Raw genomic sequence first — 16,478 nt, 5'->3', positions numbered from 1 at the left:
AAAACCCATCCACCACCGCTCTCTGGGTGCGGCCCTCCAGCCAATTAGTGACCCATCTGACTGTGTAGGTGTCGACGCCACAGTCTCCTAATTTTTTCATGAGAATGGGGTGAGAGACAGTGTTGAAGGCCTTCCTAAAGTCCAGAAAGACTAAGTCCACTGCTACACCTGCGTCTAAGGATTTGGTGACCTGGTTGTAGAAGGCCACCAGGTTGGTCTGACAGGATCTGCCTCTAATAAACCCATATTGGTTGCCCCTAAGCATAATCTCCCCTGCTGACCCCTCGCAGACATGTGTCAGGATAACTCTTTCAAAAAGCAGGACTGAGGTAAGACCGACTGACCTGTAGTTTCCTGGGTCCTCCTTCCTCCCTTTTTTGAAAATGGGAACCACATTTTCCCTTTTCCAGTCTTCTGGCACCGTGCCCTTTGGGCTTGGAGGATTGTTTCCTTAAGGAACGACCACTCTTCCTGGACACCCAACTCCCCTCCCCTCTGGGACCTCAGCGCTTCCCCAACTATGCTCCTTAGCTCGTTGAAGTTTGCCCTCCTGAAATCTAGGGCTGCTGCCTTACTTCAGGCCTTTGCCACCTTGCGCTGGATGGTAAATTCCAGCAGGTGATGATTGCTGTTGCCCAGGTGGTCGAGCACCCGCAGCTCCCTCACCAGGTCATCACTCATGGCCAGCACTAGGTCCAACAAGGCATCCCCCCTGGTGGGGCTATGCACCTCCTGGGTTAGATGGAGGTCCTGCACTCTGTGTAAGAACCTATGTGAGCAGTCAGACCTCTTCCACCATTCTCAAGTTGTTTTGAGCAGGAGCAGGCATGCTGGATGTACTGCTCTCCATTTCATGCAACACTTCCATTCTGTATAGGCTCTTATACTGCTCCCATCACTATAGTACTTGAGCATTTTCCAAGCGTGCCTTTAGCAGCATGACTAATTTCTACCATATGTAATGTATAAATTCAAAGAATCATAGAAAAAGGGCTGGAAGGGACCTAATGAGGCTGTTTAATCCAAGCTTGTGTTCAAGGCAGGATCATCCATGTATAAAATAATCCTAAATAAATATTTGTCTGATCTGCAGTTAAACTCTCCAGGTAATAGCGGTTTCATGACATCCCTCGGTACAGGAAACCCTCGCTATTCGTGGGTTCAGCATTCGCAGTTTCAAATATTCGCAAATGCCGAACCCTCATTTTAAATCCCCTTTATACACTTACAGGAGCTCCTCAGGAGCTCTGTGCTTCCCGCTGCTGGGCTCCTGCCACCGCCGCCATGCTCCCACCACCGCTGCCAGGCTCCTGCTGCCGCTGGAGCCATGCCCCTGCCCTCCAGCCACCTTATTTGCCATCTTATGCGAGAATGTATCCCCCATGAATGGCAAGGGCTGTATTCTTTTCCAAGATTAAACAACCCCCACAGTAAGAAATTCTTCTTAATATTGAACCTAAATCTTTCTTTATTCATCCCTTTCTCAAGGGGAGGTTGCGTAGGCATTGACTAAATGTGGGATTAGTAAGTTGTTTATAGACTTCTTGGGCTCCCCCTGGACCAGCAAATAACACACTCCTGCAGCTGCAAGTCCCACATCTGACAGGACTCTCGGCCTTGGCTGTGTCCTATGTGCTTCAGGGGCTGCAAGTCTTGTAGCTGATGGGACTCTCAGCCCTGGCTAATCCCCACATTCAGGGCTGAGAATCCTGTCAGCTGTGGGATTCAGTCCCAGCTGTGACACGTGCTGTCAGGGCTGAGTCCAGCAGCTGTGGGGCACCCCCATGGTTGGGAGATCGTAGCAGTTGCAGTCTTCCTGCCATGGGAGTCCAGGCTACACATGCAAATTAAAGCTGGATAGAAACCATCTATAAAGTCATTACACATTTTCCAGCAATAACTTTATAGCTGGTTGGACCTTTTTAAGTCATCATAGTTAATTTGTATGTGTAGTCAATCTAAATTAATTATGCAACTAACTAGGTAATTGCATAATAGGTGTAACGTGTAGAAGAGGCCTAATTGAGCAAATTCACTTATATTGGGGCTAATATTGATACTAATATAATAGTGCAAACAGTGAGTAGTGTTATTAGGTCAATGAAAAAGTCCTTGTTACAGGATATGGAAGCTGACCAAACTAGTTTAGAAAGAAAAACTCTCAGAAGAGCTATGTACCCAAGAGAATCCAAAGCACAACTGGAGGATGAGGATGAAGGTAAGTCATACATCTTCTCACAGTTTGTAGATTGTAAACATGTTTCATTGTCTTTCCATCTGAGTAATACCTCAATTATAAATGGCTGGATGTTCTTGGTAATGAAATATGAATATGTCAATGATATTTTATTTTTTGGTAATAACAGCGGAAAGTCCTGTATTTTAACATATTTAGAATGAGATATATTTAGAACTGACATAACACTACTGTGCAGTAGTAATAAGCTATTGCGCAGTATGTGTCACTAGGCAACTGTGCTAGGATGCTACTGCGCAGTACCACCAGTTACTGCGCAGTCATTTAGTACTCAGTTATGTAAGTACTAAATGACTGTACAGTAACAACTGTGCAATGGGCAGCTCATGTAGACATGCCCTGTGTTTGCTAGAGATAGTTGAGGGTAGAAGAAAAAAAGGTATACAGAGAAATTCTGAGCCAGATTCTTGGCTGGTGTAAAATAAAAACTGTAGTTTTATAAAGGTCCCTGGCACTATGCTGTTTACACTGTAGGTGCCCATTGCTAATTTTGCTATGCAATTAGTTGCGAATGCTCCATCAATTTAGTCTGTAAATTCCTTTGTTTGCTGTTGTAGATATTCTCAATTCCTTCTTAGGGAGAAAATGGTTAGTTGTTGGTTTTTTGTGTTTTTAAAATTAGAGATGGAACAAAACTGTTGGGTTTTTGTGATCTGGAGCTATTTATCTAGGTATGTATGGTCCCTACTTACAGCCCTTATCAAATGTAACTTCTTGTCTCCCTAGTTTTTATAGCTTTTGGCTGGAAGGATTTAGCTTTGGGTCGCTTTAAAAGTTATGCTGTGCTTTATAGCTGCTGGCAGCAAGACCCATCAAGAGCATTCCTGGGATTCTAAAAAAGGCCTCAGGGGAATACTCAGTTCTGTCAGGAAGAAGGATGGTGCCAGGGAGAAGGGGGGATGAACGGCATGGTTCATAAAGCTAAGGGAGTATCCCTAGAACTCTCACTGACCAAGTTATGGACTGAGATGAACAGCTAATTAGTAGCTTGTATTTGAAAGCTTTTCATGCCTGCAAATTGTTTTAACTAGTAGTGCTATTTGAGAGATACATGTAGCTGAAGTGGGCCTCTTCTGTGGCTGAAGGGCTTGAATGGTGAGCTGGGAACCAAAAGACGTTTCAAGTTGGTGTGGGCAAGTGATCTTAAGTTTCAATTTATATTTGTGGGGCCGGGGTGGCATGGGCACTAAGGTACACAGTTAACAGCCCAGAGATCACAAGTTTGAAGTAATAGCAGAAGCACTCATAGTGCAGTCTGTTGGATCCCATACTAAATGTCATTGCTAAATACCTTGTCACAAGGACATGAAAAAAGGAGGGACATACCTAGTACAGTACAGATTTTTTTTTATGTCACATTGCCAGATCCCCTGCCACTGCCTCTGCTTGCACCTGTGAGGTTTCTTTCCAAGCAGGACTGTTCGTCATTGATGCCTCCACCCAGGTTCAGGTTTGGCCCAGTGGGGACTACGGCTTGAGGTTCCTTCAGGTGATGGCCAGGTCAGGGAGTGCCTGCAGTGTGAGCAGTGCCTCCTGGTGTTGTCTCTCAGGGAACAGGCAAGAGAGCAATAGAAGGGGGCAAGGCTCCAAAGCATCTTCCACCATGAGGTGTTCACCAGTTGGATGCTGGAGGAGACCTCCGAGACAATAGAGGAAGAAATGCCAGATGTAGCACTAGAGAAAAGATAGGACATGGACACCCAAGGGGGTGGAAGCTGGAGGCTTGTGAATTCTGGCAGCAAGCAGAGATCTTTACCTCCACCTGCAGTGGTTCATCTGGAGAACAGATATGTGGCCCTAGCAGCAGACAGCGAAGAGCACATTCCATTGGTGGAAGGAAGATAGGCCAGGCCTCATCAAGGCGGGAAAGATTGAGACAACTGCCACCAAGAAGAAGTGATGGGTGGTGGTAGTTGGAGCTTACCTTCTGTAGGGGACAGAGGGAGCCATCTGCTGACCTCACCTGTTTTCTCAGGAAATCTATTGCTTGCTCAGACCCCAGATCCAAGATGTCACAGAGGCACGATTGAGGCTCATCTGGCCCTTTGACTACTACCCAATGTTGCTTATCCATGTGGGCACCAGTAATACTGCCTGGAGAGACTCTGAGCATATCAAAAGTGACTACAGGGCTCTGGGGTCAAGAGTGAGGGGGTCTGGGGCTCAAGTTGTGTTCTCATCTATCCTTCTGGTCAAGGGAAAGGGCCTGGACTCCAGGAGCAGGTGCATCCTGCAGATCAACACCTGGCTGCACAGGTGGTGTCACCAGCAGGGATTTGGCTTCTACAACCATGGAATGTTCTTTCAAGAAGAAGGATTGTTGGAAAGAGATGGGATCCACCTGACAAAGAGAGGGAAGAGCTTCTTCCCAAACAGGCTCACTAACCTAGTGAGGATGGCTTTAAACTACAGCTGCCAGGAGATGGAGACCAAAGCCCTGACGTAAGTGAGGAAGTGAGAGACCTGGAGGAAGAGCAAGCAGGAAGGGGCAACAAAGGAGGTGTTCCCATTCTTCCTGAGAAATCAGAGCAATCAACTAGTTACCTCAGGTGCCTGTACATGAATGCACAGAGCCTGGGAAACAAGCAGGAAGAATTGGAAGTCCTTGCACAGTCATGGAACTATGATGTAGTTGGAATAACAGACTTAGTGGGATCGCTCATGTGACCGGAGCACTGTCATGGGGGAAGGAACTGTTCAGGAAGGACAGGCAGGGACAAAGAGAAGGAGGAGTTGTACTTTATGTAAAAGAGCCATATGATTGCTCAGAGATCTAGTATGAAACTGGAGATAGGCCTGTTGAAAGTCTCTGGGTTGGCCATTATCTTTGAAAATTCATGGCGATCAGGACAGGGTCCCGGGTGATTGGAAAAGGGCAAACATGGTGCCCATATTTAAGAAAAGGAAAAAGGAGGATCCAGAGAACTATACACCAGGCAGCCTCACCTCAGTCCATGGAAAAATCGTGGACCAAATCCTCAAGGAATCCATTTCTAAGCAATTGGAAGAGAAAAAGGAGATTAGGAACAGTAAGCATGGATTCACCAGGGGCAAGTCATGCCTGACCAACCTGATTGCCTTTTATGATGGAATGACTGGATCAGTGGATGCAGAAAGACTGGTGGATGTGGTGTACCTTAATTTTAGCAAGGCTTTTGATATGGTCTCCCACAACATTCTTGAAAGAAAGCTAAGGAAGTCCAGGCTGGATGAATGTACTGTAACATGGATAGAAAACTGGCTGGAGTATCAGGCTCAGATAGTAGTAATCAGTAGGCCTGTGCGAATAGGGAAGTATTTGATTTGGATTCATCCAATTTGGAAGACAGTGATTCAGTTTGGGGATTCAGATCATTGTCCTGAATCGATTTGGCCGAATCGGCTTCAGAAGATTCGGCACTGATTCAGAGAGATTTGGTGATTCAGATCGGCGAGGGAGAGGCAGCTACAGCTGGCCATGGCTCCTCCGGCTGTACCTGCCTCTCCCCAGGTGGGGACAGCCCCTCTGGCTGCCCTGCCCAGCTTCCCGGCACAAAAAAAAAACAACCTTGCACTCACTGGCTCTTGCAGCAAGGATTGGGGCCTCTGAGGTCTCGTGACAGAGCCCCCCCATACAGTGCGGGGCAGTGGGGGTAGCGGATATTGCCGCCCCCCACTTGGCACAGGTGCAGCAGCTGCCACATGGCACGGCTGCAGCACAGCTCAGCAGGGCACTGTATGCTGTCTGGGAGCTGGGACTGAGTGGTGCTGAACTCCGGCTGACAGTTGGAGCTACCCCAGTTCGCAGGCAGTGAACAGCATCCTGCTGAGCTGCGCAGCACCTGTGCCATAGGGCAGCTGCCATGATCTCCGCTGCCCCTTACTGCCCCACGCTGTGTGGGGGGGCCTCTGCCATGAGACCTCAGAGGCCCCAGTGGCCACTGCCAGAGCTGATGAGTGTGGGGCTTATTTATTTTTGGGGGGTTTTTTAAGTGCTGGGAGGCTTAGCTGTGTGGAGGATGGGCAGGGCAGTCATGAGGGCTTCTCCTGTGGCTCCTCTGGCTGTACCTCCCTCTGCCCCGGCTATGGGACAGGGCTATGACCTGCTGCTGCTTGCCAAGCTAGTACTGGGGAGGGGCTGGGGGGGGGGCGGGGATGTTGCAGGCATGGCTCACTCCTGGTGGCAGTAGGACAGAGCCCCTACTCCTAGTGCTGCTGTACCCACATCAGTGCTGGGAGCAGGGGCTCTGCCCTGCTGATGCTTGCCAGCCAGTGCAAGGAGGCGCGGGATGTGGGCATGGCAGTCCTGGGAGTGGGGGCTATGCCCAACTGCTGGTTGCCCCTTCTGCCTGGAGTGAGCTGCACCTGCATCCCACCCGCTCCACCCTGGTGGGCAAGTGGCAGCAGGGCATAGCCCCCATGGCTCCCCCTGCCGGGGCAGAGGCAGGTACAACCAGAGGAGCCACGGGAGAAGCCCCCGCGCCTGCATCCCATGCCCCACTCCCCTCCCTAAGCAATACTCCCCACCCCCTGCCCCGGCTGGGTAGTTTGTCCCAGCTGTGGCCCCAATCCCTCTTTTCCTCATGCCCCTTCCCCTTCCCCTCCCCCAACCCCAACAGACTTACCAGCTGGAGGCAGCTGTGTCAGCTGCCTGTTTAGTCTATGGCCAAGTCTACAAAGTGGCTGAATCTTTTCCGAAGCTTTTCCAAATCAATTTGGATGCTTCAAATCAATTTGGAGCTTTTAATTGGTTTTCCGATTCGATTCAGATTCAGAGATTCAGTCCCTGAATTGGGCTGAATCTCCTCTGAATTCCATCAGCTACTGAAGCTTTGCACAGCCCTAGCTAGTAATCAATGGCTTGATGTCTAGTTGGCAGCTGGTAATCAAGTGGAGTGTCCCAGGGGTTGGTCCAGGGGCTGGTTTTGTTCAATTTTTCCATTAACAAACTGAAAAATGGCATAAAGTGTACCCTCAGCAAGTTTGCAGATGACCTAAAGTAAGCTGGGGGGAGTAGTAGATCCACTGGAAGGTAGGGCTAGGTTTCAGGGTGACGTAGATATATTGGAGGATTGAGCCAAAAGAAATCTGAGGTTCAACAAGGACAAGTGCAAAGTCCTGCACTTAACATGGAACAATCCTATGCATCAGTACAGGGCTGGGGGCTGACTGTCTGGGAAGTAGCTCTGCAGAAAAAGACCTGGGGATTACAGTGAACAATAAGCTGAATATGAGCCAGCAGTGTACCCTTGTTGCCAGGAAGGCTAATGGCATACTGGGCTGCATTGGTAGGTATATTGTCGGTAGGTCAAGGGAAGTGATTATTCCCCTCTATTCAGTACTGGTGAGGCCAGATCTAGAGAGTCATGTGTTCAGTTTTGGGCCCCCCACTACAGAAAGGATATGGACAAATTGGTGAGAGTCTAGCAGAGGGTGGCAAAAATGGTTAGGGGGTTGGGGGACATGATTTATGAGGAAAGACTGAGAGAACTGGGCTTATTTAGTCAAGAGAAGAGGAGACTGAGAGGGGACTTAACAACAGACTTCAGCTACCAGAAGTGGGGTTTGAAAGAGGATGTTGCTCAACTGTTCCCAGTGGTGGTAGATGACAGAACAAGGAGCAATGTTCTCAAGTTGCAGCAAGGGAAGTTTAGGTTAGATATTAGAAAAAATGTTCTCACTAGGAGGGTAGTAAAACACTGGAACAAGTTCTCAGAGAGGTGGTGGAAACTGCATCCTTGGAGGCTTTCAAAACCAGGCTAGACAAAGCTTTGGCTGGGATGATCTAGTTGGGGCTGGTCCTGCTTTGAGCAGGGGTTTGGACTAGATGCTGTGGCTACTAAAGCAACTACATGTTGCGGCTGCTAAAGCGACCAAAACTCTGGCTTGCATCCATAGATGCTTCTCAAGCAAATCCCGGGACATCGTTCTCCCCTTGTACTCGGCCTTGAAGAGGCTGCAGCTGGAGTACTGCATCCAATTTTGGGCTCCACAATTCAAAAAGGATGTGGAGGACCTTTAGAGAGTCCAGAGAAGAGCCACACGCATGATCAGAGGTCAGGAAAATAGACCCTACGATGACAGGCTGAGAGCCATGGGGCTCTTCAGCCTGGAAAAGCGCAGGCTCAGGGGTGATCTGATGGCCACCTATCAGTTTATCAGGGATGACCACCAGGATCTGGGGGAACATTTGTTCACCAGAGCGCCCCAAGGGATGATGAGGTCGAACAATCATAAACTACTGCGAGACTGTTTCAGGCTGGACATAAGGAAGAATTTCTTTACTGTCCGAGCCCCCAAGGTCTGGAACAGCCTGCCATCGGAGGTGGTTCAGGCACCTACATTGAACACTTTAAAGAGCAAATTGGATGCTTATGTTGCTGGGATCCTATGACCCCAGCTGACTTCCTGCCCTTCGGGTGGGGGGCTGGACTCGATGATCTTTCGAGGTCCCTTCCAGCCCTAATGTCTATGAAATCTATGAAATCTAGATGACCTCCTGAGAGCCCTTCTAATCCTAACTTCCTATGATTCAATGACTGCATTTTTCAGTGCATCGTATCAGTAACATTCATGGTAGTAGTAAGTTTTTTTTGGATAGCTGCTTTAGTGCTTTGCCACAAGGACTAAGTGAGATGCCTATTTAACATGTATAGTCACCAGAGATCCTGACGGCAATAAAAGAGGTGTCACTCCCAAACTTCCACTTCTGGGAAATAGTGGAGAATGGCAGGTCTTCAGTATGGAAAACTTGGCAGTGCTGTGTGTAGCTTCCCAAACAATCCATTTGAATCTTACTTTCTAAAATATATTGTAACGATAAGCTGAATCAATCAGAAAAGGTTTGGAACTTCTTAAACTAGTCTATTCTAGAAGTGTAATTCATACAAAAATATAGATTTATTAAAGTGTTTACTCAACTAGAGCTGACTAGAAAAGAAAAGGAAAGAAGGAAAGGAAAACCATGATTTTATTTTAGAAATATTTTCTCTTTTTAAGTTTTAAAAGATTCAGAAAATGTTGGCAAACTATAGGGTTGGTGAGACCTAAAAAGAAATGTCATAACAATTTTGTCAAAGAAGTTCAGTTTTAAAACAAAAATTTCCAAATAGTTGCCCAAAATTAAAAAATGTCAGACAGTTCCAATCAAAACAGGAGTAGTCCAAACTACTAGTAGTACAAACTAACTGATTTGATCAAATAATCTGAGTCACAGAGGAAGAGGAGGAAGAAGATGAAGATGATAACATGTCAACAGTAATGCGGCTCAGGACAAAGATGCCTTGGAAAACCTGTTGGAGATATCTTACCTCTGGAGGATTTTTCTTGCTGTTTCTAATGATTTTCTCCAAGCTGTTGAAACACTCAGTCATTGTAGCCATAGATTACTGGCTGGCTAGATGGACGTCCCTGGATGAACATAAAAAGGATGAGGTGGGTCACAAGTTAAAGCTTTCCAGGCAAGACTTCTCAAATAACTGGAAAATAACCCTGTTATCCTACAAACCTATTCATTTTGGCAGGTTGTTTCTAGAGGTGCCCTAAAATCAGTTTTTATAGGATCAGTGCATTTGTTATGATAAAATAAAAACCAGCCCATCCATCTATAAGTTAAAATGAAACCCAAACTCATTTGAGTTTAGGAGAATTTGGGGCCCACGTTTTCAAACACAGGGTGCATTAACACATGCAATTAGCATGTAGCAATAAACTCAGGTGCCGTTCGCACCTGCTAGCCCAGGGCTACTCTGCTCTGGCTCAATGTGCTGTGGAGGGCTGGCTGGGGCACAAGGGTGCCATAGTGCAGGGCTAGCTTGCAGGCAGCCTCCACACTGTAGCACCCTTGTGCCCCAGCCAGCCCGGCAGTGTGTACACATGCATTTTGGCAAACATAACTACTGCACTGTAGGATATTACTTGTCCAGACAATGATATCCTACAGAAGGGTTAGTGAATTTAATGCACATGTGTAGATGGTGATGCTTTACTGTGGAGGTAAGTAGTCAGCTCTGCAGTAAAGCACTTGTTAAAATGCAGTCATGGGGATCTAATGTTAGGCTCTAAAATCTGCTTTTACTTGCCTTAACCTGATCACATTTTCAAAAGTGCTAGATAACCAGCAGCTCCCAGCAACAAAACTGCTCCAAAGCTTTGTTACTTATATTCATAAATATGTGGAACAATTCAGAAGATATCCAAAATTCAGTAAAGGTTTTTTCTTGAGATTTTTTAGTACGTTATATCCCACCAGAAGACACATGGCAGGTCTTCTGTTGACCTAAATTACTATAGCCTGTTGTATCCACTCAGGATTTAATCCAGAATTGCAGTGGTGCTTGAATTAAAATGGTTTTACTTTCCGATAGCTGACTTTCTAGTCTTTGAAAAGTTCAATTTTGAATCAGCCTAAGATTTAGCTAAGCGTTTGGGCACCTTCATATTTATCCAGTTAGTTCACCTAACCAATTTACTAGATGTTTCATCAGACCCAGCACTAAACCTTTGAAGTTCTGAGTGCCCTCATTTCAAGAACTTTAAGGATGACAACCTTGATAAGTTGAATTTGTCTTGATTCATGAACCCAGTCAGATCTCTTGAACCTGATTTACCAATTAAAAAAACCTGTTGCACCTAAACACAGGGAATTTAGGTTTGGGGTGGTAAATTAGAAAGTCTTATTTATGTAGCATGAAGGACATATCTACATGTCACCCTATGTTGCCACAGTGACACACTACGTCACTGTATCATGCCTTACAGTGACATAGCAATCATGTGAGTCTGCAAGTGACCAGCAACTACTTCACTATAGCAGCACACATCCCTGTTTTAGTGCTCCTCTATGGAGAAGTAGCAGCTAAAGCTATCTGTATGCTGAGTGCACAGTGCAGTTTGGGCAGTTGCTACACTGTGCTTTAGCACAGTGCAGTGACAATGTTGCCATAGGGCGATGTATAGATGCTCGTATAGATTCTAGCCTACATGGCCACAGTACTAGATGTTAGTGCTGAAGAACATTGCCCTGGGGATCTTGAAACAGAAAAAAAAATCTGTATTTTCAAGGATAATGCATTTATCATTTTACTAGACTTACTATGTAGCTGGGTTCAGCTTGCTTTGTGGAGCAGGGATTGTGCTTTGTCTTATCACATCTCTGACTGTGGAGTGGATGGGCCTCACAGCAGCCAAGAACCTTCACCACAATCTCCTGAACAAGATCATCCTTGGGCCAATCAGGTACAGCAAAAGTGATTTTTCTGCTGCAAAGTCAAACTAGCAAAGAATACCTACTGTGTTCAGGGGCATGTCACAGTCCTACTCCAAAGAGACAGGTACTCTATGTCATCTAGCACAATGGTCAAGCATATGACAGCATGCATTCAGTAACTACAATTACCATGCACAGTGGAGGGGAAGGTAGTAGGAATGACAATGTTCTTTTCTGTCCAAGATCTGGAATAGCAACCAAGGACATCAGATGGACTTTGCAATTAATTTTTAACATTAAGAGAGCCAAAGTATGGAGGGAGGAAGAAACAAAGTTTTAGGAAAAAGGACTATAGGAGAGAAGACTTTACAGTCTTGCATTAAAATAAGCATTCAAATAATGGGAAGACAGGTATTAGTCAGCATTGTGTATGTAATTAATGTTTAGTCAGCATGATTGAAGACTTGCCTAATAGTAGTGTTTTGCTCAGATTGAGAGCTTTCTCAGCCAGAATTGGACTTCCTTTCCACATAAATTTTTGCCTCTGTTTTGTTAAACAGGTTCTTCGACATGACTCCCTTGGGGTTAATTCTCAATCGCTTCTCTGCGGATACGAATATTATTGATCAGGTGAATCCACTGGTGCATTCTATTCCAGTAGTCCTTGTGATAACCAGCTAATGGCAACATTTTGGAACACAAATATACTTTTAGTACACGGAGAGCCATACAAATTGTCACTGAGATTCTGAACGGATGATATAGCAATCTCTGTATTTTGAAATTTCAGGCAAGATACCTTTAATAAGGATAATGAGTGTTGAGCTCAGGAAGAGAGACGTATCGAGCAATGCACAGATGCTGGAAGACGACATGGTGAAACACAGACAACTGACTTGAGTCACAATTCAGCATTTTGTATCGTGGCAAGCCCTAGACCTTGCAAACTGATAAATCAATTGTCCCACATTTAGTACCTGTGAATTATTCAAATTAATATGTTGCCTCAGAATAATCCTAGCTAATTCCACTTCCCTGTCATTTAAGCCTAGTATGTAAATGGCTGTGCTAGGTTTGTTTTGATGCAAGTCATATCCTAATTAGGGCCATACTAAACCAGTTGTCTGTTTTTAGCCTATGCATGTATTTGCATGACAAGTTTTTATAAAGTATACTAAGAATTGAGCAAGTCAAGAAATACTGATTTGTTCAAACTTACATGTTTTGGAAACATCTTGGTTTCAGAGGACTTTCACTCTGCAGCAGACATGCCACATAAACTGATTTGGAGTCAGGGACCGTAGGACTTTCATTGTCCCTAGCTCCAAGGCAGTCCTACCATTATGCAGGGCTGTGGAACTCTATAAATTGTTTTGGAGTTAGGGAGCAAAGAGACTAGACATCCTGGGGGCTCTAGCTGTAGCTGGGCTCTCCTGAGCTCTACTGCATGGGTCTTGGAAGTCCCAAAAACCTGGATATGAACTGAGGCTCTCAGGGCTCCTAAACTTTTTGCTTTGCAGCAAGGGACTCATGGTGTCAACCCAAATTGCCTGTGGCAACATGGGAAGCCCGCTGAAGTTGGAGATAGCCCAGGAAGACCCTGGGAATCAAGGCCAGCTGGTTTCATTTTCTTTTGAAAAAAATAGACCAATAGTATATAAATATTAGTACAGTCTCACACTCCTGCCGGTAAAGGTGTCTGAGTGTGGGGGAAAAGACACTACTGGTAGAATGTTAAGCCATATAAATTCAAGCTAGATATTAGGCACAAGATTTTAAATTAGCTACTGAGGGAAGAGATAGAGTCTGTCCCCATCCGTTGAAGACTGGTACCTTCAAGAAGATATGTTTCAGGAATGTACAAGTTACTGAAGTCAGTATAGGAGGTGTGATGTGAAATGTAATGACTTGTGATACAGAGTAGATAACACTAGATGATCTGAAGTGGTCTTTTGTCCTTAAACCAATCTGGAACTATGAAAAGTAAAAGTGTACAACAGTAAACTGAGAGCAGTTGTCAGCAGAGGAGGTATTTCTAGTGCTCGTATTATTTTTGAGAACGAAAATGCTTGGATAAAATATTATTCTAAAAGCCAGGTCTGTGAGCCCATGTGTGAGAATGGTAGCAGGGGGTCCTAAAAATACATTGTGTGTGTGTGTATTAATATATGAAACAGAGCAATAGGGGAAATACAGTGTGCTCCTAATATGGTTGCTACCTCATGATGAACATTTTCTTTCTTGTCTCTCAGTAAACGGGAGTGACTGTCCATTTCTCTATGATCCTTAAAAATACTGAGCGTTAGCCAAATCCCAAAGACCCAGATTCTGACTTCTGCAACAGCCTCTGCATGCTGCTATTATGGATTCCTAGGAAAGAGAAACTCTATGTCCTGATTCCTGGTGGTGGAGGGGCATTGAAATGGCCATAGACCAGCCTCTCCCACTGTCTTGGGCACAATTGGTGTATGGTTGCCCAAATCCTGATGTCTAACATACATTTTCATTTTATTTTTGCAATAGCACATTCCCCCTACCCTGGAGTCTCTCACCCGGTCAACATTACTTTGCCTTTCTGCCATTGGAATTATCTCCTATGCCACACCATGGTTCCTCGTTGCTCTTGTACCTCTTGGGATAGCCTTTTATTTCATCCAGAAATACTTCAGAGTCGCTTCCAAGTAGGTATTAGAAAGCTGTTGTGGTTATTTCTTTTTAAAAAGCCCTGTACATAAAGAGTGTGCTAGCATGTAAGGCCCGCTTTACATGGGCAAATAAGGCATTATTGGATCTAATATGTGATCCAAACAATTGAGCCCTTACCAATTTTCCCATGCCTGTTGTTGAGGGTATTAAAGCAGTCCTTGAGGCAGTGTGGTCCAGTAGACAGACTTTGCTTCCTGTCCTGACTGCTACTGACCTGTGTGACCTTGAAGCAGGTATAATTCTACTCCTCTTTAACCCTTCCTCTGCTTTGACTCTTCAGAGTGGTGACAATCACTTACACCACATTCGTGAAATGCCCAGTGGGCTTCTCATAAGTATTTACAATGGAAACAGATAGCACTGTTTGCTACAGAGAGGCTGCTGCCTCTCTTTGTGATAAAGCAGTCTCTTAAAAGATTCTAATTAATTTTCATGAAATTCTCGACAGAGAATTACAAGCAAGTCAGTGTAACAGTAATAGTGACAATGTCATATTATATAGCCTGGATAGTGAATGTGCCTGATTTTCATACCTCTTCTACTGAATGCTGTGTAGCAGTGGTGGAGATGTTAAACATATTATGTGCTTCTACATCTTGACTAATGAACACAGGGGAAAAACAGCAATTTTTTTAGCTACAGGGAAAACAAATGCACCAGTGGCTAAGTGAAGGTTGTGGCTTGGTAACAATTAGTGGCTGCTGGCTATCATTGACCCATTCACAACTATGAAAATGACTCAGGGAAATTTCTTTACCTCTGTCCAAGCCAGTTTGCCTCTACAGGTGCGTTCACTGGCTATTGCAGGTGCAGATAGATGGGTATGCACATAACTGTCTTTCTCCATGCACGCTCTTGAAAATAGGGATAAGACCCTTTTATTATATGCTTTGAACTCCTTTAAAATCCCAAGTCAGGCTTGAGGAGCCATCTTTTTTACTGTACATATAAATGAATCAGGAAAGCTACAATTGCATCCAAAGAAGTCATTCCTGTGAGTCAGGCTGGGAAGGAATTGCTTCATCCTATATTTGAACAGGAGTTGCTTGCAGCCCTGTCCTAGCATGTGATCTCCATTAATTTTCAGGAACAGAAATATTTATGGTATTTCCTCTAACACATTTCAACCCTTGGACTATTTTCCACTATACTCCCCTTCCCCCGTATTATTTTAAACATAGTGTTCAAAGTAGTCATAGTGGAGAACGCAGCTCTCCAAGCTCAACATTCACTTCTAGACAGAGTAACAGAGTAGGTGTTCAGAGGTGATCTATCAAGATACACCAATACAATTTTTTTTATCTATTCTTTAATAAAATCCTAACACCAGGGTCCTTTTAATTGAAAACCTGCCCCATTGACAATAAGAAATGTCATGTTCTTGCTGTTTCGTTCTACTGAAATGCCTTACTCATCCCAACAGAATGGCAGTATCAGTGCTATAACCGTTTGCATTCATGTATCATTTCTCACGTTCCATATATAATATTAATTGCAAAAGTTGCAAGGCATTTCTAAAGGATGATGAGTTAATGCATATGGGTGCCTAGCCCTGTTTAATGTACATGCCATGTTCATATCTGGATTAGTTTTTGGCTAGGATTCAGGGTCTGGGTTCAAGAATCAATTGGGTCTAGAACAAAAGTTTGGATTTGGAATCAATAACTTAAGAATCTCACATGTTTCTTATGGAAATTAAACTCAAGGTGGTAGAAATCTTATGAGAGCACCTGGTTTCCATGATTTCTGTTATCTTGAAAGATGGAAATTTACGAATTCTAACATTTCTGCTAAACACTTGGCTGAATCCAAAGAAGGACTAGAAAACAAACCACTTTCATATTTTGAATTTACCTCAAGCCTGAACTGTAAAGATGGCATGGAGCTGAGATTTCACCAGAATTCAAAAGGAAAGATGGGACATTCCCATGTCAGCCCCTCTTTAATATAAACAGATCATTTATAGTCCTGATGAAAAACACAGGTAATAAATAAGTTACAGTGAAATCTCTGTGAACTTTAGTGTTCAATTTATAATTGCTGCTTGGCCCTGACTTATTTTTGCCTCTTACACATTTATTTCTCTTGATCACAGGGACCTACAGGAACTTGATGACAGCACCCAGCTACCTTTACTCTGTCATTTCTCAGAAACAGCTGAAGGACTCACCACTATTAGAGCATTTAGGTTTGTAGACATATACTTCCTGCTCAGGTTCTAAGCCCTCAAAACATCATCTAGAAATCACACCACATGAGGACAAGTTTGGGGGTGGAAAGTGGGGGAGAAATACATTCTTTTTTTAAGTAAGCAGCTTTTCTTGGCCT

The 16,478-nt window shown here is 44.6% G+C and overlaps 1 protein-coding gene across 7 annotated transcripts in view; it reads left to right on the top strand.

Moving 5' to 3' along the window:
• ABCC9 (ATP binding cassette subfamily C member 9) overlaps positions 1 to 16,478 on the top strand; it is a 133,510-nt gene that overhangs the window by 78,364 nt on the left and 38,668 nt on the right. For all 7 annotated transcript variants that reach the window (XM_019544418.1, XM_019544417.1, XM_019544420.1 and 4 more), the window contains 6 exons: positions 2,122 to 2,218; positions 9,453 to 9,670; positions 11,325 to 11,473; positions 12,005 to 12,074; positions 13,968 to 14,125; positions 16,246 to 16,338. In XM_019544418.1, coding sequence (XP_019399963.1) covers positions 2,122 to 2,218; positions 9,453 to 9,670; positions 11,325 to 11,473; positions 12,005 to 12,074; positions 13,968 to 14,125; positions 16,246 to 16,338 — 785 coding nt within the window. The remainder of the gene's footprint in view (positions 1 to 2,121; positions 2,219 to 9,452; positions 9,671 to 11,324; positions 11,474 to 12,004; positions 12,075 to 13,967; positions 14,126 to 16,245; positions 16,339 to 16,478) is intronic.

The sequence above is a fragment of the Crocodylus porosus genome, unplaced genomic scaffold (assembly GCF_001723895.1).
Source record: "Crocodylus porosus isolate Cpor-Errol unplaced genomic scaffold, CroPor_comp1, whole genome shotgun sequence".
Taxonomy (NCBI): Eukaryota; Metazoa; Chordata; order Crocodylia; family Crocodylidae; genus Crocodylus; species Crocodylus porosus.
This window is presented reverse-complemented; position numbering and strand designations above follow the sequence as displayed.